Source organism: Protopterus annectens, chromosome 6.part1, assembly GCF_019279795.1.
Source record: "Protopterus annectens isolate FY-2018-M chromosome 6.part1, PAN1.0, whole genome shotgun sequence".
Taxonomy (NCBI): Eukaryota; Metazoa; Chordata; order Ceratodontiformes; family Protopteridae; genus Protopterus; species Protopterus annectens.
The window spans coordinates 203,798,634-203,825,258 of NC_056738.1; the positions used below are offsets into that span (position 1 = coordinate 203,798,634).

Consider the following 26,625-nt stretch of genomic DNA (forward strand, 5'->3'; position numbering starts at 1 on the left):
TCCTAGATGATATTTTTATTTGTTTTGAGGGTAACGAACTATTAGCCTCCGACTTGGTTAACTTCCTCAATAATTCAACTAGTTTCTTGAAATTTACATGTAATTTTCAGACGAACGCTATAAACTATTTGGATGTTTGGTTATTTAAGGATTTTGATAAAAAACGGTTTCTTGCAAAGATTTTCAGGAAAGAAACCTATAGTAACTCATTTCTTCATTTTTCTAGTCTACACCCCCATTTTCAGAAAAAAGCAATTGTGAAGGGCCAGGCTATAAGAGCAGCCAGGATGATATCTAGACATGAAGACTTTATTGAAGAATGTAAGCTATTAGAAGACATGTTTAGACATAGGGGATATCCTAATGAGTTTATCAACGATATACTTGATGAAGTTATTACTAAGAGGGTAAATGGAGTTATTAATCCAATTTTGTATAGAATTGATAACTTGAATGATGATACTCTAGCTAACCAACTGACACTGGTTCCACAAATTAATACATGTGAAACCAATAATTATGAGACTGTTATAGATTTAGATGAAAAAAGTTATTTTACTGACAATATTGCGACCACCTTTATCATGACATTTAACCTCGAAAGTAAGATAATAAGGGAAATACTTTATAAAAACTGGTTAATATTACGTTATGATAAGAAATGTTCTGCAAAATTTTCTCCTTTTTCCAGAATAGTTTATAGGAAGGCTAAAAACCTCAAAACGTTACTAATGAATAAGAAAACTATGGTAACAGGTAAACCAAAAGGTACAGTCACCTGTGAATATTGTAAATATATAAAAACTGGTTGTACCCATGTAATTAATAATCAGACTTACACTTTCTATCATAGATTTGATTGTAATTCCAGAATGGTGGTGTATGGAGCTCTGTGCGTGAATTGCCCATGTTTTTACATAGGCAAAACAGAAAGGAGAATGCGTGACAGGATATATGAACACACTAACGCAATTTCCAAACTAAAAACTGAAAATGCTCTTGCTAAGCATATTCTCTCTTACCCACACCATTCATTTCAGTTTATTGGAATAGATCAAATTGTTTCTGAGAACCGAAGGGGTCCTTCAAGTTTACTTCTTCAAGAACATGAATTAACTTGGCAGATTAGGACTGATGCATTTATAGAACCAGGTCTTAACGACCAATGTAATATATCATGCCTTCTTAAACTGAGAAGTTTAGAAAGATAATTGCATATTTTGACATTTTTCTTGTGAATTTCTCTTTTTTCCTAGCCAAGTACACTGTGTTTTTCCATTATTGACCTTTAATGGTTTATATATAGAGAGTTCGATGTAAACAATAACACCATTGGATAGTTTCCTTTTATTTATTTGCACACACTTTTTAAATGCTAGCCTGGTATTTACTTAAAGTAGATGTTTCTTAATAACCGGTTTATCTGTGAGCAGACTTTTTTCTTCAAATTAGTTGTTTTTATGAAAGTATGATAAGAGGTGTAACTAAATTAACCATTTGGAGGTATACATCTCTTTATTTTAACAACTTAAAATATAGGTTTTTGAATATATATACAAGAAAATTTTTTACCCCTTTATATGTATTTTTAGTATATATATTTGTATTTCTTTATACCTATATGCTTTTTATATTTAAACATTTTTTTATATATGAACTTCTTCTTTCAACATATCCAGCCTTATTTACACATATATTTATTTTTACACATACTCTGTTAATGCACATTTTTCATACTCTTGTCTTTATTCTTAGAATTATATTTTGATTTTTTGATAGTAATGCTTTTTTAAGTGAAGCGATTATTATACTGATGCCTTATTTACACTTATTTCTGACTGCACAAAGATTATTTTATCTTTTAAAAATGTTTCTTGATTCTGTATTTGTATATTTATACTTTCAGTTGTATTTTAACGCTAATTGCTAGTGTAACTAGATAATTGTTTAATTGATTTACAAAAGGATGGTATAAAAGCTGAGGTTTTCGTTTTAATCATTTGTCTGAAGAAGTCATCCTATGAGTGATGACGAAAAGCGCTTAACAGAATAAATTTGTTTGCTGTTTTTTCTTTGCCTGGGATCTTCGTTTTTTAGAAAAGTTTGTTCCTGTTCCTTTATTCAATAGTTTCCTCCTTCTGTTGTATAGCTTGTTTATAGCAGGGGTCCACCAGACTGGTTTCCTTTTCTTGGAGGAGCATGTGCAAATGGCTTCATTTTGTAAGTAAGTGATCCTTTAATGCCTTTTTAAAGGCTCCCACTGTTTGCTGATTTCCTTGACTCTAGTTAATTTTTTTTTAAAAAAAAAACATCTTTATTGAATTATCACTTCCGACATAGGCAAACTTACATTTATGTAAAAGTGATCAAACCATATTAACAAGTTCACATTTACAAAGATTATACATCACACACACTGTTCTATACAATATAATCAAACCAACATTACAAAAACGGTTTAATTCCTGCCCTTCACTTACATCCCATTCCTCCTCCAAAACAGTTTTCTGCATGTACTGTTCCCACAATTTTCATTTTTTTCTATGTAATTTACTCCCAGCCTTTTCTAAAAATCCCGCTTCCTGTTCTTTTATGTCTGTTACAATATTCACTACTTCAAGTGTGGTTGGTTTAGACTTTGACTTCCATTTTCTAGTAATTGCTTTTTTTGGCAGCCACGAGAAATAAACTTAACAAGGCCCTACTATGTTTAGACAATTCAGATCCTGTATCCCAGCTCAAAAAAAAAAATAATTTCTGTAGTTACATGCACTTGTTTTCCTAGTATTCCTGACAGAGTACCCTGTAAGGAATTTTAAAGTCTGCCAAATCATTACACTTAGAAAACTTATGCTCTGAGTTACCTCATTCTTCCCCGTTACACCTCCAACATTTGCCATATACCCAAAGAAAAATTATTTGGAATTTGCTCGGGATATAAAGTACTCATGCAAACACTTTCAAGCAAAAATCCTAAATCTTGTAGATTTTATTGCATAGTTGGGAGACATACACATGCCCTCCCATTGTTTCTTTGTGAACTGATTGTCTAATCTTTCTTCCCAATCTTTTCTGACCTCCTCTGATTGATTCCTATAGTTATGCAATATTTTATATAACCTACTAATTATTCATTTTTAACAGCAGCTTCTGTTCTAGATTCAGTTAAAAATTTAGCTAGTGTGGTTATTTCATTAAGGATTCTACAATCCCTTTATCTTTGCCTATACTCTGATATCAGTCCTTAATAGGGAAGGCAATCTCTAGTTCAAATGTCTTCTTGGCTTCTTCACATTCTATTACCTTTACCCCTTTTCTCTCTAAATATTTGTTCCTAATACCATGGGTTCTTTATCATCTTCCCTCATTAAATTCCAACCCCTGATCCTATTCTCTGTGCCCCTAATTGCAGTCATCCCGATCAGCAGAATCTTCTTTCTCCATTTCCATGTTGGCTTAGTACTTAGTATACTTTCTGCTACTTTATGTATATAATATTCTGCATGACTGCTGTTATTCTCCTTAGGGATCTGCATCCAAAATCCCACTCTTTGCTTATTTCTTGAATTACCCCCAGCTTCATCATCATCCCTTTCCACTTTGAATTGTAGCTTTCTGTTGTGTTATGTCTAATAGCCTAACTATTTACTACTAAAATATCCCTTCAAAATCAGGTAATCCTAAACCTTTTTGTTCTACTGGAATGATCAGTTTATCCCACTTGACTCTTGTCCTCTTCCCCTCTCAGATAAAATCCTTCAACTCTTTAATTACTATCCACAGACTCTCCTCTGGTTGATAAAAATATGCCTGACTTGTGTATAAAACTAAATGGAAAAAACAGTTAGTTATGTAAACACCATAACGTTAGATGTATGTAGTCCATCTCGCCTCACATTCTTCACTTGTGGGTTCGGAGCCGAATGTCGGCTCCGACTTGGCCTAATTACTAGCTCGAAAGTCTTTGATTGGCTGGGCTTTGATGGTATCCCACAATACACTGCTCCACATCCCCAGATCTAGTTTGCTGCCAACTGAAGTATCGTATCCATAGCCCAAACACACACACACGCACATAACAACAAGGTCCAACAAATTATCCAAAGGGACTCTGTAACATCAGAAGTAAAAGGAGATCCTCCAAATCCTCCAGGCGTGGGGGACTAATGAAGAATGTGAGGCGAGATGGACTACATACATCTAACGTTATGTAGTCCTATCTCGCCTACATTCTTCACTTGTGGGACAGCGTCCCTAGCACCTACATCCTGGGTGGCTCAATGGAAAATACCGAAAGCCAAAAGATGATCTGCCCCTGGACACCACATCCAATTTGTAATGGAAAACAAACGTGTGAGGAGAAGCCCATGTTTCAGCCGCACAAATATCATCCAGCGATAACCTAGCCTGAAAAGCTGTGGAAGTGGAAACTGCTCTGGTAGAGTGTGCTCTGACTGGAAAGGGCAGGCTCTTTCCTCCTGCCTGATAAATAAAGGAGATGCAACCAGCTATCCACCTAGAGATGGTGACTTTGGAAACTGCAGACCCCAAGCGATTCTCTGAAAATGAAACGAAGAGCTGGTCTGACTTCCGCAAATCTTTAGTCCTGTATAGATAAAATCATAGTTGCCTATGAACATCCAACAGATGAAACTGATACTCTGCCTTATTGGAGAAGTTGGGGAAGAAGACTGGCAGCTCAATGGACTGATTAATATTAGATAAGGAAGCCACTTTGGGAAGAAAGGACGGATTTGGTCTGAGAGAGAATTTATCTTTATGGAATATCAAATATGGAGGCTTGACTGAGAGGGCCTGCAGTTCTGATACTCATCTAGCCGATGTGATAGCTATCAAAAAGGCAGATTTCCATGTAAGAAATTTTAAATCGCAGGAAGCCATGGGCTCAAAGGGTGGGAGAATGAGAGCCTGCAGAACAAAATTGAGGTCCCAGGGCATAACAGGTTGAGATACAGGGGGAAGAAGGAGAAGAGTGCCTTTCAGGAACGCTTTACACAGCTTGTGTGCCATTAAGCTAGGTTCATAAGCCACATGATAATTTGAAATAGCCGCCAGCTGAACTTTGATGGTGGCTGAGGCAGACCCTTGGTAGAATAAATGAGACAGAAATTCCAAAACAGAATCAATGGGGGCTGTGTAGGGGTCAACATCTCTGGAATGGGCCCATATCGAAAACCTTTTCCACTTGCTAGAGTAGATCTTCCTAGTGGATGGTTTATGAGAGGACAAAAGAATATGGACTATGTCTGGAGAAAAATCATGACACCTGACTATGGATGGAAGTGGAGCAGCCAGGTGGTCAGCTGGAGGGTCTCCAGGGAGGAGTGGAGCTGTCCCGACATATGTGTCAGCAAGTCTGGACGGGGGTCCAGAGTCCAAGGAGCATCCACGATGTAAGGTTGAAGGAAGGGGAACCATACCTGTCGAGGCCAGTGTGGTGCGATCAGAATTAATCTGCTTCCCAGGGATAGTGCTTTCTGAATCACCCTGGAGATAAGGGGAAATGGAGGGAAAGCATACAGCAGACCCGAGGGCCAATTGTGTGCAAGAGCATCCCTTGGAGATTCCCCCGGTGGGGGGATCAGCAAGAAGTAGCTGCCGCATTTTGCATTGAGGGGACTGGCAAACAGGTCGCAGCAAGGCTGACCCCATTTGCTGAATATGCTGTCCACCACTCGGCGGTTCAGGGACTACTCGTAAGGCATGAGGATCGCCCTGCTTAGCCTGTCTGCAATCACATTGGTCTTCCCCGGGATGTGCGTTGCCACCAAGGCCCGTTGGGAAGCTATTGCTCAATTCCACACTCTCATGGCCTCCCTGAATAGGGGGTATGATCTGGTTCCTCCTTGCTTGTTGAGATACCACACTACTGACATGTTGTCTAAGTGTATCACAACAGTGCCTAGAGGGAGGACATCCTGAAGTGCTTGCAACGTTAGGAGCACTGCCCTCATCTCCAGGACATTTATGTGCAAGTCTATCTCATGCTCCTGCCACGTGCCTTGGACCATCCTGCCGAGATAATGCCCCCCCACCCTATCCGGGAGGCGTCCGTGGTCACTGTGGCCATCGGGTTGGGTGGAACAAAGGGTTTCCCTACGTCTAAGTTGTTGGTGCATAGCCACCAACTGAGGCCCTGCTTGCATTTGCCTGTGATTAAGATAGGATGGGATAGCGGTAGTCTTTGGAAGGACCATTGGGCGAATTGGAGCCATTGTAGGATCCTCATATGTAACCTCGCTAACGGGACCATCATGATAGTGGACGCCATTGTCCCCAGTAACTGAAGAACTAGTCTTGCCCTCACACATGTCAGAGGCATCATCATCCGAACCTGTCGTTGCAACCCTGTGATCCTCTCCATAGGTAGGAACGCTCTCAACCGAATAGTGTCCAACTCTGCACCTATAAATGAGACATGATGTGAGGGTAGCAAGGCAGATTTTTTCCAGTTTATTGTGATGCCTAACTGGTGACAAAGATCGATGGTAGTATCTCTGTTTTGAAGAAGTAGATGCTTGGTGGGAACAGATAGGAGCCAGTCATCCAGGTAAGGAAACACCTGAAATCCTTGACGTCTCAAGTGAGCCGTCACCACTGCCATGCACTTGGTGAACACCCTGGGGGCTGTGGTGAGACCAAAGGGCAGGGCTCGAAACTGGAAGTGCCTGGCTCCCAGCCGGAAGCGTAGATGACATCTGGATGCTCTGTCCATTTTGATGTGGTAATAAGCATCCTTCAGGTCGATGGAGCACATCCATACTTCTTTTCCCAACAATGGGCGAATTGATTGTAGAGTGACCATCCAGAATTTGGACTTGTGTATGTAATGATTGAGTCGGCTGAGATACAAAATGGGTCTCAGTTCCCCCGTTCTTTTCGGCACCAAAAAGAATCTCGAGTAAGTCCCTAATCCAATCTGGTCTGGAGAGACTGATTGGATGACTCCTTTTTCTAGCAGCTGAGAAACCTCTGTTGCTGCCTGACCCCTTTGACTGGGTGGAACGTCCGGGATCCTTTTGATGGGAGGGTGTCTGGAGTGAAATGGGATGGTTTAACCTCCGGCGATTATCCCTAATACCCATCTGTCCTGGGTGATGTTGACCCAGGCTTCTGGATACCAGGAAATTCAACCCCCGACTGGATCCGGAGAAGCACAGCTGGGCACACCCTCAGGAATGAGAGTATGGGGAGCCACGAAAGGAATTGTGGTCCCCAGAATTGCGGGGGCTCCCTCTGCCTCTGGGGCGATGTCTCCCTGAGTACGACCCCCCTCCCCTGCCTCGGGGGGGGTTTAACCCTGTACGGTAGGAAAAGACCTTTGTGATTTTTTGAACCACATCTTTCCCCCTCACTGAGCCTTGAGATAAGGTCTCGATGGGAGGGAAAAACAGACTCCCATTGCAGACAAGGTCTTTCCCTCTTGCTCACACCTGGTGAGTGTGTCTTTCACTTTGGTCCCGAACAAAGCGGAACCATTGAAGGGGGCATCAGTAAAGGAAGACTTAAAGGTCTCCGCAGAGTGACACAGGCCTAGCCAGGCTTGCCTCCTGAGGGCCACCCCTGAGTTTGCCGCCCTACTAGCTCCCTCGGCCGCATCCGAAATCAGTCGCATGGATGGGTTAGTGATGGAGTTGAGGGTAGAGAGCTGAGCGTTGACAGTCTGAGCCACCACTTCAGGCACGTTACTCGTCAGACTATCTCCTAACTCCTTAAGGAGATCTCTCTGGAGCCGCATGAAATGAGACAAATAATTCAGCGACCGCAGGGTAAAGGTCGCTAAAGACAGTGTACGCTTCCCGTACCGATCCATAGTCCTAGACTCCTTGTTAGGAGGATGGACCGAAGAGGAAGACTCCGCAACTTCCTTCTGTGTGGCAGCCGCAACCACCATAGCATCTACCGGGACTCCCTTTGTTAAAAATTCTTTCCCTTGGGGAGCAGACAAAAATTTGTTGGGGCATCAAGGAACAGGCTCCACGGAGTCAGGAGTCTCCCACACCCTCCGACAAATAAGGTCCAGGAGCTCGTCGAAGGGTGGAGACACCCAGGAGGTGGAGGGCTGAGAGCCAAATGCCTTAAGGAATACTGACTCCTCCTCAGAGGTGGTTTTGGAGGGCCAGTCTCCTCTTTGTTTCAAGATCTCCAGGATGTCGGAGAATGAAACATCCTCAGAGGAAGACTTAGGGGACCCCTCCGATTCCTCGAGGTCAGTATCGGAAGTGAGAGACTCATCCTGGGAGTCTATGTGCTTCCACTTGCACAATTTCTTTCTGGGGGGTTCCTCAGGCACAGGCTCTGAGGGCCCCTCAGAAAGAAGGGGACCACTCGTGGGGGTATCCTTAGGCCCTGGCGCTCTGCTATCCAAGGATAGGTGGGTGTCAGAAGCTCTTGCTGGTGTTGTGGGGATGGAAGAACCGATCCGAGAAAAGTAGCTGACCTTGCCAACCCGCTCCGCATAGCCACGAAGGCAGGACCTCCTGAATCGGAGGACCGACCACCTTCCAAGGCCATGATCGGGACCGGTGTGCCCACAGCCGAGGCACCAAGAGGGAGGCTCGGAACCGAAGGATGTTCCGAGGTGTCCCCCTCGGGCCCGACCGAGGAGACCTGAGTCTCGAACCCTGTGGACAGAACCGGCAAGGTCGGAGCTGATGCGGGCACCGATAAACCTCGGTGGGGGATTGGAGCCAGTGCAGGAACATCCCTCGGAGTGGAGCTTATTGGCTCCGATGACAAGGATGTGCTCGGAGGAGGAATAGCAGGAACAACTAACAGAGCTGGCTCCGGAGCAAACTGGGTCGGAGCTGAGAAAAGTTTGGCCAACACCGGCGACTGGAGGAGCCTCTGCACCACCCTATCTACATCCAAATCGGAAAGCCTAGAGGATTTGGAGGAAATGGATGGAGACCTAGACCTCCTATCTGGAGAACCTTGCCTCAAACTTGGCAACCGACTCAGAATCGGTTCCAAAATTATCAGAGCGGACGCAGGCTCAGTTGACACAGCTACCTCCTGCGGCCCCGATGCTGGTGGAGCTGAGGAAGCAGACTCGACAATGGTAATTTTACAAGGTGGCTCCGAAGCAACAGATGGAGCCGGAGACCTTTTCTTGGATTTGGAGGATTTAGACTTCGACTGGGAGCTGGGAGCCAAACATAAATCCTCCTCAAAGGACAGTTTTAGCAGTCCCTTTAGGATCAATTTGTTTTTCCTCTCTTGGAACAACCGAGGACTAAAGGCGTGGCAGAAACTGCACGACTCCTGAAGGTGGATGGCTCCAAGACAGTAAACACAGACCGAATGTTTGTCTGTGATAGACATTCTATAGGCACACTTAGTACACTTTTTAAAGCCCGAGGGCTTATGCTCTTTTTGTTCTTTAGACATGCCAAGCCAACAATTGTAGCAGCCGCTACTGACAACAAAAAGGCGGGAAACCGCTAACACCGAAACCGGAGAACAAGTTAAATCAACAATCAAGGCACAGGGGAGAACCTCTAAATAAAACGGTTCTCAACTAAAAACTAAGAGAAACACACCTAAGACAGCCAAACACCACAAGGAAGACAAGGTCCTCTAACTAAAATGGGCCTAGCCCGAGGGAGTAAGGGATACCACACACAAAACACTCGCAACCTACCAAAAGAAACGCAGCAACAACACTATGAACAATTCTATTTGTCTAAACACAATTAGCCAAAAACTTTCACAAGAAAAAGTTTTTTTATAGCAATACTTAGCCACAGCCAAGTTGAGACCACGTCACAGCTCTACAAGCTGCAAACGAGATCTGGGGATGTGGAGCAGTGTATTGTGGGATACCATCTTAGCCCAGCCAATCAAAGACTTTCGAGCTAGTAATTAGGCCGAGTCAGAGCCGACATTCAGCTCCAAACCCACAAGTGAAGAATGTAGGCGAGATAGGACTACATAACATCTATTTTTACTGCTTGCATTTGCTATCCATATCCATACGCAGAAGCTTCCATTTTTTTTAGTTTTTGTATTATCTTTTGTATAGTCTCTTCCCACACATCCTTAGCTGCTATAACAGACTTCTTTTTAACCCATACTCCTAAATACTTCTTTATAATATCCCCATAAATATGTGTATTGCTGAATCATTTCATGTGTGGGTACACAGTTTACAGCTTTAGCCTTTGTAAAACAAAACAGCCTAAGGGAAGAAATGCTGCCGAAAGTAAATCTGCCCAAACTCCAAGCAGAAAAACAGTTTATCAAGCGCTTTCATCCTATTCCAATAAGGACTTTAGCCTTTCTTCACTATAATTTTATATAAAAAAACAGAACTGTCTCAGAATGAACACAACACTGTTGTCCTTTTCGGGTTCTATAAAAGGTAACAAAGAACGAAAAAAAACGTTCACCTTAACCTGGAACACTTGTCAAAGTCCAAGGAAAGTACTGATATACAACACAAGTGAACCAGAACAGAACAGCTACTGAAACACACCTTTCAGTAAACGACCAACAGTTTAAAGTTGAAAATTCCTTCTTTATTCCATGAACGATAAAAAGAAATAATACATGCATTATATCCATTCAGATGTCTCATTTGATACAGTTCATCTGATTCAAAAGATTTATTCATACATTTTACAGGATCATTTGCAATAATTTATAGGCATTAGCACTTTAATAAATAATGTATGTATATATTTACTTAGATGTTTGCTTTGATCTAGTTCATCTGATTTATCATATACAGGATATAAATATGAAGCGCTGAATGTGAATGTTACTAGCTTGGTATGTGGCTTTTGTAATGAAAGGCAGAATTTATAATCAGAATCATTTTTATTAATACTTCTATTACTTTGCTATGTTATTTTATTTCATTATTCTTTTAATTTAAAATATGATATTGTATATAGGCTGTTATATATATGAATCAATTTAATTTAATAATATGCAGATGCTGTATTAATGAACTGTTTAGGTGTTGCTATATTCCACAAGCACACACTTAATACTGCTTTAAGGGTCAGCTATACCTTTTAGATAAAGATAGAGGTGCTACTAATTGGTAAAGTAATTGCATTAATTGAAATATGAACCATACTATATAAACTGAGCTGCTTCAATGTATAATGAAATCTGATGAAGCGTATGTTATATACGTGAAAGCGCTCATTTCGTTCTTTTTATCGTTCATGGAATAAAGAAGGAATTTTCAACTTTAAACTGTTGGTCGTTTACTGAACGGTGTGTTTCAGTAGCTGTTCTGTTCTGGTTCACTTGTGTTGTATATCAGTTCTATAAAAGGTACAAAATAATATCCTCTACAAATAATTCCAATTTTTCCTAAAGCCATACCAATTATATCATTGAATTTCTGAGTCTTTTTATTTTCTTTGCTAATGGTTCTAAATGTAACACAGATACGTCTGTTCAAACACAACTTATCAGAGATGAACCCTCCCACATTGATTTTTGCCTACAATTCCTCATATCTCCAAATTGAACTTATTCATGTATCATGAAATACAAATGCCTCCATTGCCCTATCCATAAAATCCCTGCTTACTCTGTTAAATGCTTTCTCTGCATCAAGACCTAATAACAACAGTGGTATTTTCTTAAGCTCTGCTTCCTTCTGGATCATCGTTGTCATATTAATGTTATCAACTATTTGCCTCCCCTCTATAAAACCAAATTGATTCATGTCAATCTTGTTAACACGTTTGCCATTCTTTTAGCCATTATAGACATAAACACTTTATAATCATGGTTTAAAATTGAAATGGGACCATATCGATATAAAGCTGGATTTGTTGGGTCTTTACCATCTTTAGTTATAACAACCACCACAGCTCTTTTTCCAGGAGGTTGAAGCTCCCCTCTTTTAAATATTTTAAACAAAACCTTCCAGATATTTATCACTTTCTTTCTCCCTGGCTTACAAATTTCTACTGGAATACCATATATTCCTGGATCTAACCTTGGCATATTTAAGTCTTTTATAGATATGTCCATGTGTGCTTTTCCTTGATTTTCCCACTTCTCTGCATTTTACAAATTTTCATAGAACTTTCAAAATATCTCTAATATCTTTACAGGATTTCTGGTTATTTTTCTTGCTATAGGTTCCCTAAGTTTGGCAACAACCATTTCTACTTTATGCTGCCTAAATAATTGTGCCAAAAGTCTTTGTACTCTGTGTGACATCCCCATTCTGGGCCAGTAATCAAGGAACATGAATCCTCACCATAGACAGTGGCACAGCTATAGAGTTGAGTCCTCAACCGAGTGTCCAAGCCAAGCCCTCCAGCATCCTCTCTGTGAAACCAGTGCTTCGTGTCCCTGCTCCAAGCAGCTGACACACACACACACACACACACACACACACACACACACACACACACACTCTCTCTCTCTCTCTCTGAGATTAGATTTTCACAAACAACACACACACCTAGGAAAGGCTGGCACAGATTTACTAGCTTGCCCCTCTGCCCAGACAATAAGGTAGTTACTGGCACCAGACAGTCCAAAGCCAGCTACTCTAAGGCTCTTAGAAGGGTACCCAATTTTACTGAGTGAAATTAATATTAGTACAAATGGTAGTGTTTTGAGCAATGCAGTAAGCCTTTCAGGAGTGGTCACAGAGTCACCAAATAGACATAAGTGCTCTCAAAGTTTAAAATATTCTCTAAAGTACCAGCCACAATGAAAAGTTTAAATATATTTAACAATAGAAAAACATGAAAGTACTAAATATCTATTTACCATAAACACAGTAGTTTCAATCACAGGAAATTTTAAAATAACACAGATGAACAGATTCACACAGATACAGAAAAACAGTACTTACTTAATCTCATTATATTTTCCTGACTGATCTAAAGAATTACTATTCCCTGGTCACGTACTAGAGTAAGGCAAGATTAAGTAGGTGAGGGGTCCTTCTTTGTCAGGTTTCAAAAACAGAGTGCTCTGAGACTTCAGTCTCATCTAATATTATAAACATCATTTCAATGATGGATTATGGAATGACATCACATACATCTGGTCATCTGACTTCTGGTTCCCATGCTATCCCCTTTCCTAACAACTGACCCAGAATCTCGCACATGTGTCAATAAAACACACGCACATAGAGCTTTGCTAAGATCTGTTGCAGCTTCTGGAAGTCATAAAACAATAAAACACTTCCACGCTTCGTACAGGAGGTAATAAACCATTCTCTGGCACAGACATTTCATGTCTGGCTGCAGTCAAACTGTAAGACACAATCTTTAGAGCCTAAATTAAGTAATTTAATTTCTTACTATTTTTCAAAGTTAGCTGGACTGAGATTAACCTCTTCTCTTCCAGTATCCGCTGTTAACATATATACACTTCCTCAGTTACCATAGTGCAGTCTGATATAAATGTGTATTTCTTTCCTGTCCAGCAGATACATTTTTAACAGAACCAACTTTACAAATACATCTTCAAAACAAGCATCTGTCCAAATCAGTTTGATATACAAATGACATATCATTCTTTATACAATTCCAGCTAGCTATTGTGGCATATGTTAAACATCCACTGCCCTACTTCTCCTGGCATAGCTGGCAATACCTCACATCATCATACTCTGGGGTTATCAAAACAGAATTACTTAACAGCAATCTTGTTAAACTCATGCATATTAACTGGTACTCTCTTATTTTCTCTTTAGCAGACTGAAACTATGCTTCCTCTTGTTCTGTGAGATTCCCTGCATTCTACAATACTTTAACATTTGTCAGCTACTCTAAGCAATTCCTTTTACTTCTTAACTATATATAGTTTTCTTTTATTTATATCTTATTTTTAAACTCCACTTTTATTTTATCCTACTTACTAGCTATACATTTTGGAGTACTTTCTATTTTCCCTAATAACTCACAAATAATTTCCACAAGTCATTTGTTAAATTCCTCTCTTTTTAACAGGTAGGTGGGGAAGCATCATTGTCTCATCTTTACTTTTATTACCCTGCATTTTTATCTTATTAATTCCTGGTGCATGATTTGTAATAGTTATTGTATGAACATGTTCCTATGAAATATAATTTCTGTCTAGTGTAGCCCAGTCATTGTACCTTGGAGAATAATACGTAAATTATTTCCAAGTTCCTACTACTGAATTTATGTCTTCCATACAAAATATTTTATAAATTTCATCAGAAATCTACCATCTTTGTTGCAAATCAAATTCCATTCTCCACCTATGAGTAATATTCCCTGCTGAAAGCTGAATATTTCTACCAGAATTTTTTTAAGTTCCACAGTAGCAGCTTTAGGTGGAATATAAATACATGCCGGCACAATCATCATCCTTTGCAGGTAGCCTCTTACTACCACAAATATGCTGTTTTTTTTATCTTTTTTTTCTCTTCTGTCATTTTGGAGATCCTCCCAGCAATTAATACAAGTAACTCCTCTTTTCCTGTGTCCCTGATAGTCTATTGAACATCCCTCCTGAAATTCTCTCTTTATCAAATTCACATGCTCACTTCTTTCCAAATGTCTTCTGTAGCATCACTATTGTATTTCTTAACATAATTATTCTTTTCTTTTTGTCTATACTTGAAACCATTTAAATTCCAAGATAATATGGAAACTATTGCCATTATAAAAAGAAGTCATTAGTCCCACCTATATATATATATATATATATATATATATATATATATATATATATATATACACACACACACACACACACACACACACACACACACACACACACACACACACACACACGTTTTTTGTGTGTGTTTCCAGCATTTGTGATACACGCACCCACTAATGTTTGACAGGTTAATTATTTATACAGTTTGTTCTTATAAGCAGCATTAGAGACTATGTCATATTTCACAAGACTTTTTGTTTTAATGAAAACCCTTAAATAAAAAAACCCTATAACATGTTAACTTAATACAAGCACACAAAACACTGTACATTTTCAAATAATGAAGTTTAATCCTCCTAAAAGGAATGATTGTTCCAAACAGACAGCTGTAAACACAGGTCTTAATTAACCTAAAATTTAGATTATTTATGCTAAGATGCGTGTTATTGTCGGTGCTTCAAGTTACACTAATTGGGTCTTTTCTTGTTTTATCTTTATTCCCTTCCCAGATGTGAAAAACAATGTGTATGCTTTCAGAAAACTATTAGCCTTGAAGAAACCTGTGTTCTGGATTGTTATTGCCCTATTATCAATTTATGCCCCATAGAAATACAATAGAAAAAATATAGTCCTCAGCTGCAGGCTTCTAAAGACAAACCAAAATATTTATTGCTAAATGAACATTTTCATTATATTTAGTGTTCTCTTATTTACTTGTTTCCATTTAAAACTTGTATTTTGATTATGCCAAGAGTCTTAATCCAGACATTCACCTATGCAAACGTAAGATAAAACATATCATTTCTACGTACAATATGATCTGCATACTTTTACACCCCATCCTCCACCTCAACTACCCAAGACTACAGCCTGTTAACATAAACATGTTTTTGTCCAGCCATTCTTCTACTTTTGCACTGTAATGCCTATATTTCTTAATATTAAAAAAGAGAGATAAAAATGCATTTTTAGTATCTTTATCACATACAAAAACTAAAAATGCTTTACTATAAAACATGCAATGTATATCTTGAAAAGTTGCATAGAAATGCTAAGAACTGAAATTATTTTACTTGCAGTTAAATTTTTCCCCTTAGTGACTTCCAAACATTAATGACATGAAGTGAAGCAAATGCCTTTCAGCTCCCCACAAGTTTAATAAAGTCAACAAAAGTCCACCCTTTCCAGTTTTTCTGATACAGCTGTATTTCACAAATGCAATTGATACTATACAGTCTCACATTTACTCACTCATTTCTGCATTGCTCATCTTTCTATTCATTTCCATCTCCCATTTCCAGATTCCTTTTCTTTTCCAAGGTACTTCCAATTCTTCTACTCATCTCCTGTTTTTTTTTCTGTCTTTCAAGCATTTTCCTTTGGAACAGTGGAAAATGTTTCATTGGCAGTCTCTGTGTGCTTTATTATCAGAAGAATGAGAAGCAAAGTCCCCTTCTATTTGATGACTCACTTTTTGTTAGACAAACTTTTGCATTTCTTTCTTAGTCTGTTCTGCACCAAAAATGATGTTGATCTTCCAGGAAACCCCAAAGAACACCCTTTGTTAGGAACCTAACACACCTCAGCCACAAGCACTGAATCATGTAGTTTAAAAATAAAGTCACTTGAACAGCATTTAAACTGGACACTTAACCAGCTTTAATACAAGTTAAAAACACATAATCAACTTAGTGCTTTCACCCTTATTCTTTTATGGGCATCATCAGAGTGAAGCAACACAAAACACATTCACATTATATAAATTCCACCTATCACATGATCAATTAATTATAATAAAGTCCAATTACTCAAATTCTACCCCATTAAAACAACATCCTATGTTGCTTAGCATTGCTTATACCCAAGACAAAATAAAATACTAAACTAAAACAAAATAATGTAAAATACAATAAAAAGCTGCAGCAGCAACAATGCAATTACAATATCACAATAACTTTTCTTTCCCATGTCTTGTACCAGTCAAAAAAAATTAAGGACATTTCCACATGTAAATGCTGATATAAAACACATTTAAATATCCCTTAACCTGAATACCTTAGTTTCTTCTTAAATTACATGTTAACTTCATTCCTTCACTTTACATTCATACTTGCATAGCCCTTTGCTTTAACGCCCCAGATATCAAAATGCTATCATTAATTCCTGGCTGTTGCTTGGAGTTAAGCCTCAATTGGCAAATAGTCTCTCTTATTTTCAGTAAAACTTTGCCATCTCCACCTTCATCATATTCATTTACCTTATCAATAAAGAAAAACAGAAACCTTTTGAAATTAACACAGCTAACTGTGTATATAGAAGGCACTGCTTTTTTTCTTATTTATTATATTTCTGTTATGCTCTGTTATTCTGTCTTTTAACCTCCTTATGGTTTTATCAATATAATAAGCTGGACATCCCATACAGGTTTCCACATACACCACCATTTTCATATTACAACTGCAGTGCCCTGGACACCTAATAGTTCTGTCATAGCCCACAAAGATAATATAGGGCCCATCATTAATGTACTTGCAATACCTACATGGTCCACATTTGTATATGATAGATTTACTTACACTGGACCTATTGTATTTATGGCCTTCAAACCACTCCTTCAGATTTCTCCTTCTACTATAGGCCACTATGGGTTTCATTCCAAGTCTCATTTTTAAATCACTGCCAAAGGTTAGGTCCCAAAAAGTATTGATTGTAGTAATGATGACCAGTGTATCAGTATTATACTGAATGACCATAACATCACTCCTGTGATGACTCAATGTGTTATTCGACATAAAACCTTCATTCAACCCAGGATAGGGGCAAACACAGTCTTCCATTTCTCCATAACTTCGTTCCTAATTTTACTCAACATAAGAAGTGAATAACTCCTTTCCTTAAACATCCCCATATGTTTGACCATCTTGTTAAAAAATAACTCATCTTCACTAACCAATCTTGACAGCCTAACCATTTGGCCTTTAGCCACACTTCTTATGGTGTTGTGGATGACAGCTATCATAATGAAGGACATTTTAATGTGTTTCCTTCCCAAAGATGTTATAAGCTAATTTCCCAGTTAAATAATCTTTACATAAAAAGATGTCCAAAAAAATCAATCTCATGCCAGTGCATCTTGTAGGTAAATTGTAAAAAAAGGAGGTACTATTCAAATATTGTGTTAAAACAGGAATGTCCTCAGTTCTACCTTTCCATACCAATAAGATGTTGTCCAAAAATCATAAAAATTGCAAAATATTAGACAATAGGCAAGATAATACAAACCATTTTTCCTATTCAGCTAACACTAAATTGGCAAAAATAAAACATCCTGCTCCTGGCATTCAGACATCCAGCTCTTTAGATGTTTTCGAAGACATGGGATTTGTACACCTGTTAAGACTGCATCATAATCCCTTATAGATTCATAAGCAAGTATTATGCTAGCTGTCCTTGTGGGCCATTTTAAGCCTAGCCAATTTCCCTTCCAAAGGTTTACCTTCAGAATTACTGAATTTCCTATTTCTGTTGCTATTTGGATTTTTTAAGAATTTCTGTATTTCTGTCAGTGTTGTAAGGCTTAACAGTGACTGTGCTTTACCTTGGTTCAAAGATGGGAGCTTCAATGATTATGTGAATCTTAATATAGTTATTTTGTTCCTCTATGAATGGAACATCTATAGATTTGAGTAGTATTTTGAAGATACTTGGACTGGAGAATGAACTGGAGCTTATAGTGTGGAAACCTGTGGTGCACAGATAACTTTGTGATTAGCAGTTTAAATCTTTTCAGTTTACAGTATACCTGGGATATAAAATTATAGTACTGGGATTTTTGGTTTACTTGGGCAACAGCTGCATTACTGTCAATAAGGACCTCAATTGTGTCACACAGAACCCTTACAAAAATCACCATAAACAGTACTGCTTGCCTGCAGGCTGTTAGTAAGCATTTTAGACTGCCATGACCATCATCCCAGCTCTTGCTAACACTATTAGCAGAGAAGGTTCTCGAAAGTGACTGCCTTATGAAGCTTTAACAAGACACAAAATGGTAGGAAAAAAACATGAATGAACAGAATATTTTTTCATGGCACTAAAGCTTCTTTGTGGGGGCTTCACCCATTACATCCCTTATCTTATCAATACTATGACCATACAGTCAGTAGACTGGAGGAAATTATTTTTTCATCATTTCACCAAACTTCTATTTGGCAGTCATAATTGTCCATGCTAGGAAGACGACCAAGTCATAAACTTAGCCTGTTACCATTTCACCTTGGGGTGTGTAGCTGCCTTGTGTATGTATTTAATATTCTTGTATTCAACTTAATATTCTTGTATTTGACTCTTCACCTGAATTTTTTTTCTGCTTAATAAAAGCTAATGACAAAGTGCTTTTTGAAGGGGATGTGCACATAAACAGCGTCTGGTACTGTAATACCATATGGTCTATATATTACTTAGTCACTCTTAGCTCAACATTTTGCTAATGGTACTGTTCTCCACTAATCTCCGTTAGGTGTAAATGGTTCCAGAAGTCAAACAAATTGTCTCTAAAGCAAAAATGTCTACGTGACTACCAGAAAATACACAGACATAGAGCACATACCCCCACACATACTAGTTATAACAGTTTGACTTTTAATACACAGTGAAGAATTCTGCTGTAATGAAACTTAGATCAAAAGTGAGATCAAATCAGAGCTAATTGCCCATTAGACACCTTGTAATACAATTCTGCAGTAAAAAAAAACAATCTACATCTGAATGAAAGCTCTGAACACCTATAGGTTAGTGGAGTCTATGTTGTGTGTGTGTTGGGGGGCAGAGTTAAAACGACAGTGGGGCTACTGATATGACCAGCTAGTAGCTGGAGTTAAAGTATTCACCACAATGTCACACCTCAGATAAACACAAAGGGCAGCCTTGGGGTGGATAATTGGGTTGCAGAATGGGCAAAACGTTGGCTATATAACAGAACACAAAATGTTGCAAACAAAGTTTGCAGTGAGGAAAAGTGGTTGTCAGTGGAGTTCCATGGAGCTCAGAGTTCACTGCATGCATGTGTCAGATGAGATGTGAAACCATAGTGAGGCTAGTGCTATGACATACTTTGATTTTAACAAAGTATTCTTTGCACTGCCAAACAGATTAACACAAAACATGAGCAACATTGGAGTGGGTACAGGGTGGTAGCCTGAGTAAAAGCTGGCTGCATAGCAACACAAAGCATAATGGCAGAAACAAAAAAACAGACAGCTTTAAATATGGAATGGAAACTATAGTAACATGAACACATCACCCATTTTTCACTTAGATTTGTGCTTTTCAAGAGTGGTCTTTTATCCTCAAATGAGAAAATGTTTCTTGGAGATAGGGGTGATATGTGCCATAAAAAGTTTCTTTATGAATGAATACTTAATTAATGATAAACCCTTGCCAGAGTATTCTAGATGACTAAAAATATTTGAACCAATATGGCTGAGACAAAGAAAACCAAAAGCACATCCTACGTCCTTTGAGATTCTTCCTGGGACTTACCACTGTGGCTTTCTGAAACCTCTCCAAACCCATACATGACTAACATATGAAATGTTGTAACTGCTCCTTCCTTCTTTTGTTCTCAGTTCTTTGTCACCCTGGATCATGGTGTCATCTCCTGCTTCCTGCCCTTTCAACCTAATAATTAAGTCTCCTTCACATCCTCTGCTCCAGCCTTGAATCACTTTCAGTTTCAACTAAAATAGTTATTTGGCTAGCTGTAGCTCAGATTTTGTTCAGCCATCTTCTATATGGCAAATCTCCCATTTTAAGTTGATGTCCATGCCATACTTTATCCTAGTACCAACTTCATTCTTTTTACCACAAAAACATAGATTTTGACAGAAGATAAGAATTTATTTGGTTTGCTAGGTCTGCTCACTGCTGTTCCTAATTTATAAGCATACTTCACCAAAACCTTATTGCTACATCCTATCATAATACATGTCTACATTTGTCATATAAATTCTGTCATCATTTTTGACCATATAGCAACTCTAGTCATCGATCAATCATTATGAGAACAAAATGCTCCCTTGTATTTTTGTAGCATTCATGTTCAAAACCATGTCTTCTTGTTTTACATGTCCTACTTAAACTATGGTTTCCTTAAGTTACTTAAATACTTCTCTCAGATCTCTCTCCATCTTCAGGTTTCAAGGGTATATATAACACTTTGGATGAAATCTTACCATAAGGATAACATGTTCTTTCTAGCTTAGATGCTATAGATTCTTTTAAATCTTTTGAATATTTCTAGTACAGCCACCTCCACCTTCAACACTATACATAACACTCAATGAAACTTTACCATATGGATACAAGTAAGAAAAATATTTTTTCCTTATTAGTGAATTTCTTTTTGTATTCATTCCAATCGTGTATCCTAGAAACCTTTCCTCCTGCTTTGTCACATTACATCCTTACTTTTTTGGCTATTTTTTTTTCTTCTTCCTGCAGCTGACCATCAGCTGCTCCAGGACTTTCCTCTTCCACTGGGTCTACTGAAACTTCTTATATTCCACAACCTATCTTAGACCCATGTTTGGTGCCAGGAAGGAGACTGAGGCACCTAAGGCAGCACCATACTGTTGTTCCAGGTGCCACTGCACATATCAGTAGTACCACATGGGTCGGATGTGAGGTTGGCATCACTTCTGCTCAGCCCCTCACATCTGCCATGGGCTTGACTTCAGCAGGATGCTGACCCACAACACTAGGCAGCACTGCACACTGTTATGTTTCCAGTCTGCACCAAACAAATGAATGTACCAGTGTGCCTCATGCTTGTACTCATTTCCCAGGATGGGTATGCCCATCCTCCATGCCTGTACTGTCAAAAGCCTGAGCCAAAAATCAAGCTCAGGCCTCCTGTGTCATAGTCAGGGCTTCATCTCTTTATGTCATAGGTGAAAGTACATTATATTAGATGGTCTAAAAGTAAGCATATAGTTACCTAGCTCCATTTGAACCTATCATTAATATTGCTTCACCTCAAATTATGTAGTCCTTTCCTGATTTACTGCTTCATACATGCATTATTTTATTGTTATTTGTTTGGTTTTTTTTTTGCATTGAATTTAAGCAGAGTAGTTTTAAGCCATTCCTCCATTCTAGCCTATGAACTTTGCATTAGACTTTTTTTCTTTCAGCCCTGTCCATATCTGTAGACAAACATCTGCAAATTCATTTGTACAGACAATGAAAATAATCATCTCAGCAATGACTGCTGTAGCATTTCACTGAAAAAACATACTTTTCAGCTTAGTGAACTCCATTTACTACTGCTATCTCTGCCCTTTTGTTTGCTCAGTATTTTCCTGTCCTAACACTTTATACCCATTTCAAGTCAGTCTTTTTTTCACTAAGCTTTTGTGTGTTATTTTGTCAAATGCCTTGCTGAAGGCCTAATAGATACGAGGGGCCTGTGCATATGACCTATCACTCCAGTTATCAGTGAAAGATTACCCATCAGTTCTGTTTGGCAAGCCCTTCTCCAAGTCATGAATCTATGCTCTCCTGGGCCTAGTGCCTCACTGATCTCTAATCTTCACAGACATACAAATAGATAAGAGAGAAAAGTAATGTCTCTATAGTTCTCTGGCAATCCCCTCCCAGTCTGTAAGCATACCACCTTAACCCTCCCCTAAAAATATGCAGCAGACCTACAGGAACTACCCAGTCCACAAAATAAAACAAATACCTATGTGCATTACAGAATAATAGATATAACATAGTTTTAAAGAAATGTAGTTACGAAGTATAGTAATATAAAAGTCAGTCATCATAAGTAATGAGTAAAAGGTGACAGGAGGAAGACGTCAACAAAAAGATAAATAGTGCAGTAGCCTGAAACATGCACCTTCTTTAAAAAAGGCCAGCAAAACAAAGAAGGGACTAACAAGGAACAAAGGGAGGAGGATACTTTCTTACTATCAAGTTCTATATAAGACAATAAAGAAGCATTTAAAAAAATGTAAACAATTAAACTAACTCTATATATCTTTAAATATCAACAGATGCCAGCACAACAGAAGAGGTATCTGGAACTGCAAGCTACACCAAATACACTTTTTGGCAGAAGTTCTGAAGGAAAAAGAAAGGTAGAGTATATTGTTCAGATTATTAAACCGAACACAATGAGTGCATGACCACTGCTACTTCAGTAGAAATGAAATCTGGTCCATTTTTTACCCATGCAGTATGTAACACTTGTGACGGGTCTTGAATTTTTCTGCAAGTACACCAATGGATTCTGCTTTGTCAACACACTTAGTAAGGCTGTGTGAGTGTTGTGAGGTCTATTATTTTGAGTCATTGCTGAATGGCATAAACAAAGACTACATTTTTAATCTTGCAACAATCAAAACTTAAGAGGGAATGGGTGTGTCTAGGTATAAATCAGTACTGCATTGGAAAAAAAACTGTCATCTCTGAATCCTGCAATTCCAACATATTTGCATTATCTTCAATGCAGTACATACTTTGCCCCCACCTTCTCCCTTACCCTCAACATCTTATCAGTACATTTTAGTGAGTATTACTTGGAAACATGGCCTTGTGAGGCCATATTATGTCAACTGCTGTCTAAATTAATGTCTTCAATATCAGGTACATAGAAAACAGACATTTTTATAAGACTGAACAGCTGAATGGTGCATATATTTATTAAATGCTGAAGGCATACCTCTTAACTGTCCCAGATTTTACAAAATGCCCTTGATTTGGGCTCACATTTCTGACCTTTACAGGATTACAATCAGACAATAAAGCCAGGCATTAAAGTTTCATATTTCCTATTCAGAAAATACATGTTAATGCAAAACGTGTTCTATTAAGTTTTACACTAATATTAGAGTAATATTTTAAAGTAGTCTCTGATTTGGGCCTTTATCCCCCCATTATTTTTGGCTTTGTCCAGAATCCTTGAGCAAAGATGTTGAGAGGTATCGTATGTGTGTGTGTGTGTGGGGGGGGCAAAACTGTGATAGTTGTGGACATTTTTTTTAATAACAGATGCTGTGGGGGTGGCAAAATGGAGTTTCCTGGCTGCACTCTTGATCTATACTGACACCAAACAAAAGAGGATGTCACCCAACCACATGGTGGGTACCGGGCAGGCAGTGTGTCAACATACCTCTCAAAGGTCCCAGATTTGGGCTCAACATTTAGCTCTGTCCCTCCTAAAACTGACAATTCTGAGAAAAAATGTTGGTGGATTACACTTAATAAATGATAGGTTCATATGTGAATACTAGGTTATCTGCCTTAAATGTCATTGTAATCTTAGCCATATTATCCCATTAGGTATTCAAATTACCCTTACCATGATTTTTATTTCTATACTTTCTATTTCTGAATGGATGTTTCTGATGACATACCACTGAGTATGGAAAGTGGACCTTGCTATAGGATATGGCATTGAGGTGCTGCTTCTATCCATTAGTGGCACAGGGTGCAGTCTTGGGGTAAATTTCCTTATTCCCATCCATTGATCAAAGAAAATCAGGACAGGAATGAGCTTTATTTTATGTGGATGGGAGTCCCACAGTAGTGGTATCCTCTGGGATATATAACTTGTCTCCAAATGGTCTTGTTTATGTTATTGAGTATTTCTGATACCATCTGACTTGCAGGTGAGCATTAAGTCCATTAGTACAGAGTCAGAAGATGTCTTAAAGGTCAATCACAGATCACCTCCTAATAGTCTATAAGAGATAGAGTATAGCAGTAGGGCTTTGAGGTGGTCTGTGTAGGTCATGTGGATTAGACCCTGTACTCTCTTTGTGACAAATCTCTGTGGTTGCCCTAGGTGTTGCATATGTCTGAAGAGATACATACCATAGGTGATACTATGCTCAATGGGCCTAATGAGGGCACAGTATAGAACTAGATGCCAAACAGGAGTTGTCCCAACAACAAGCCCTGTGAAACTCCACAAGTAACAGGTCTTTTTGTGGAGATAGCTTCCCTTATCTTGACTTCCTGTGACCCAACTGTGAGCCGGCTGACAATCCACTGGGTGACACAGGATTTACTCCTAATTTAGTAAACTTTTCTACAATGCCTGAGTGGGGTATTGGGTCAAAAGCTTTGGCCAAATCTAGGTAGGCAGTGTGTATAGTCTTCCCTTCATCTACTGTTTTGATGACTTTGGTTAGGTAAGCATTCATGCCTTTGGCAAAACCAAATTGGGATGGGTCCAGTGTTTGGAGGTTTCCAATGTCCCTATTGATTAGTTCCATGAGAAGTTTTTTCATAGCTTTACACAGGAGACTGTTCAGACTTGAGGGTCAATAGTTACTTGGGTCAGTGGGTGTCCCACCCTTGTGCAGGGGTATGACTGTTGCTGTCCTCCATTTGCTTGGTATGAAGCCTGTTTGGAGGCCGAGACTGAAGTGTTGTTACGGGCATGGATAGTTCATACTCCATGGCATTCAGGATGGGTCTATATTACGTGATGGAACAGTCAAATGTTTGAACATGTAATAATAGACCACTAAATATCGAAATGCCATAATGTCAAATGGCAAAAAAAACAAACAAAAAAAAAAACACCACCCAAACAAACCATTAAAATGCTCTAAGCAGGGGTCAAGCCCCCCTGCAACCCCCACACTTCCCACCACTTAAATATACCAACTCCTAGATCGCACTACAGTGTAGACAATGGAAAACTTCCATGTCAGCACTGTACAGAGATCTCCACTGAACCATTTGTCATTCCAACGGTTTGATATTTAGGGGTTGATTATTACGTGTTCGAACATTTGACTGTTCAATCACGTAATATAGACCCTTCAGGATACATCCAGGATTATTGTCAGTACAAACAGATGCAATTTTTTTAGCTTTTCAGAGAGCTTCCTGGACTTAGTCCTGTGTGAAAGTTGTGAATGTATTAGTGTCTATTTCTTTTGAGATATTCAGGGGCTGGGGGCGGGGTGAATAATAATTAGAGTTGCAAACTCCTTTTACTTAGAAAATGCATGCTAATTTACATTCTCTTTTTCTGTCAGCACCTCAAGTCAATAGCACTAATATTTTAAAGTATCACAGTTGTCCCTAATTATTTCTGGATTTGTCCCCTATCCTGGGGGTAAAGCTGGTAAGCTGTTGAGACTTGTGTCCCCTTGCTCCCAGCAAAATGATCACGCTTCACGAACACCAAGAAACAAATCCACTATTAAGGCAGAAAAACATATCACACCTTTCAAATGTACCAAGCTTGGAGGCACATACTTATTTTCAGGCTTGATGTATCCCTTCATATGACGTACCTCCAAATCTCCCCAATCACACGATTTTAAAGCTGTTACATAAGAAACCACACTATATGAGTAAAGTACAGTTGTGCAAGTAAACCTACCATAACAGTAGAATGTTCAGATGATTATTGCAGCAGCAGCCTAAGCTATATGGGTTATAGCCTACACTGGATATAACAGCCATCTAGCTTCCAAAGCTTTACAGAAACTTTCACACACCCAAGCCATTAAGACAGTTCAAGCTGAGCTGATTAAAAAGACAGACTTGGGTGCCAAGCCTTTCAGAGTTTCATGACAACTTGGACAGGGAGGATGACCCCTGAAAGGACATTGCTAGGAACAAATGTCCACACCCTGGCTTAAAAAAACACACCAAAAAAATAACAGGGATGGAGGCAGTCACTACCGCAACAGTGATCAGACATTTACTGTCATGGTAAGTTTGCTTACACAAGTGTACTGTTCTTCCCATTGATCACTGCTACAGCAGCCAAAGCTATATTGGGTAGATTATCATAGCTTAGTATAACTGGGAAGTGGAAGAAAGGTGCAGGAACCACTGGAAAATGGTCCTAGCAAAGCTTGGCCTAGACCTGAAAAAGGAATCTAGGTTGTAGTGCTTTGTAAAATAATGTATAGAGGACCATGTTGCTGCTTATAGAATCTA

The 26,625-nt window shown here is 38.9% G+C and overlaps 1 protein-coding gene across 2 annotated transcripts in view; it reads left to right on the forward strand.

Moving 5' to 3' along the window:
• Positions 1 to 26,625, forward strand: part of LOC122805478 (5'-3' exonuclease PLD3-like) — a 697,284-nt gene that overhangs the window by 379,680 nt on the left and 290,979 nt on the right. For both annotated transcript variants that reach the window (XM_044075664.1, XM_044075665.1), the window contains exon 3: positions 22,710 to 22,793. In XM_044075664.1, coding sequence (XP_043931599.1) covers positions 22,710 to 22,793 — 84 coding nt within the window. The remainder of the gene's footprint in view (positions 1 to 22,709; positions 22,794 to 26,625) is intronic.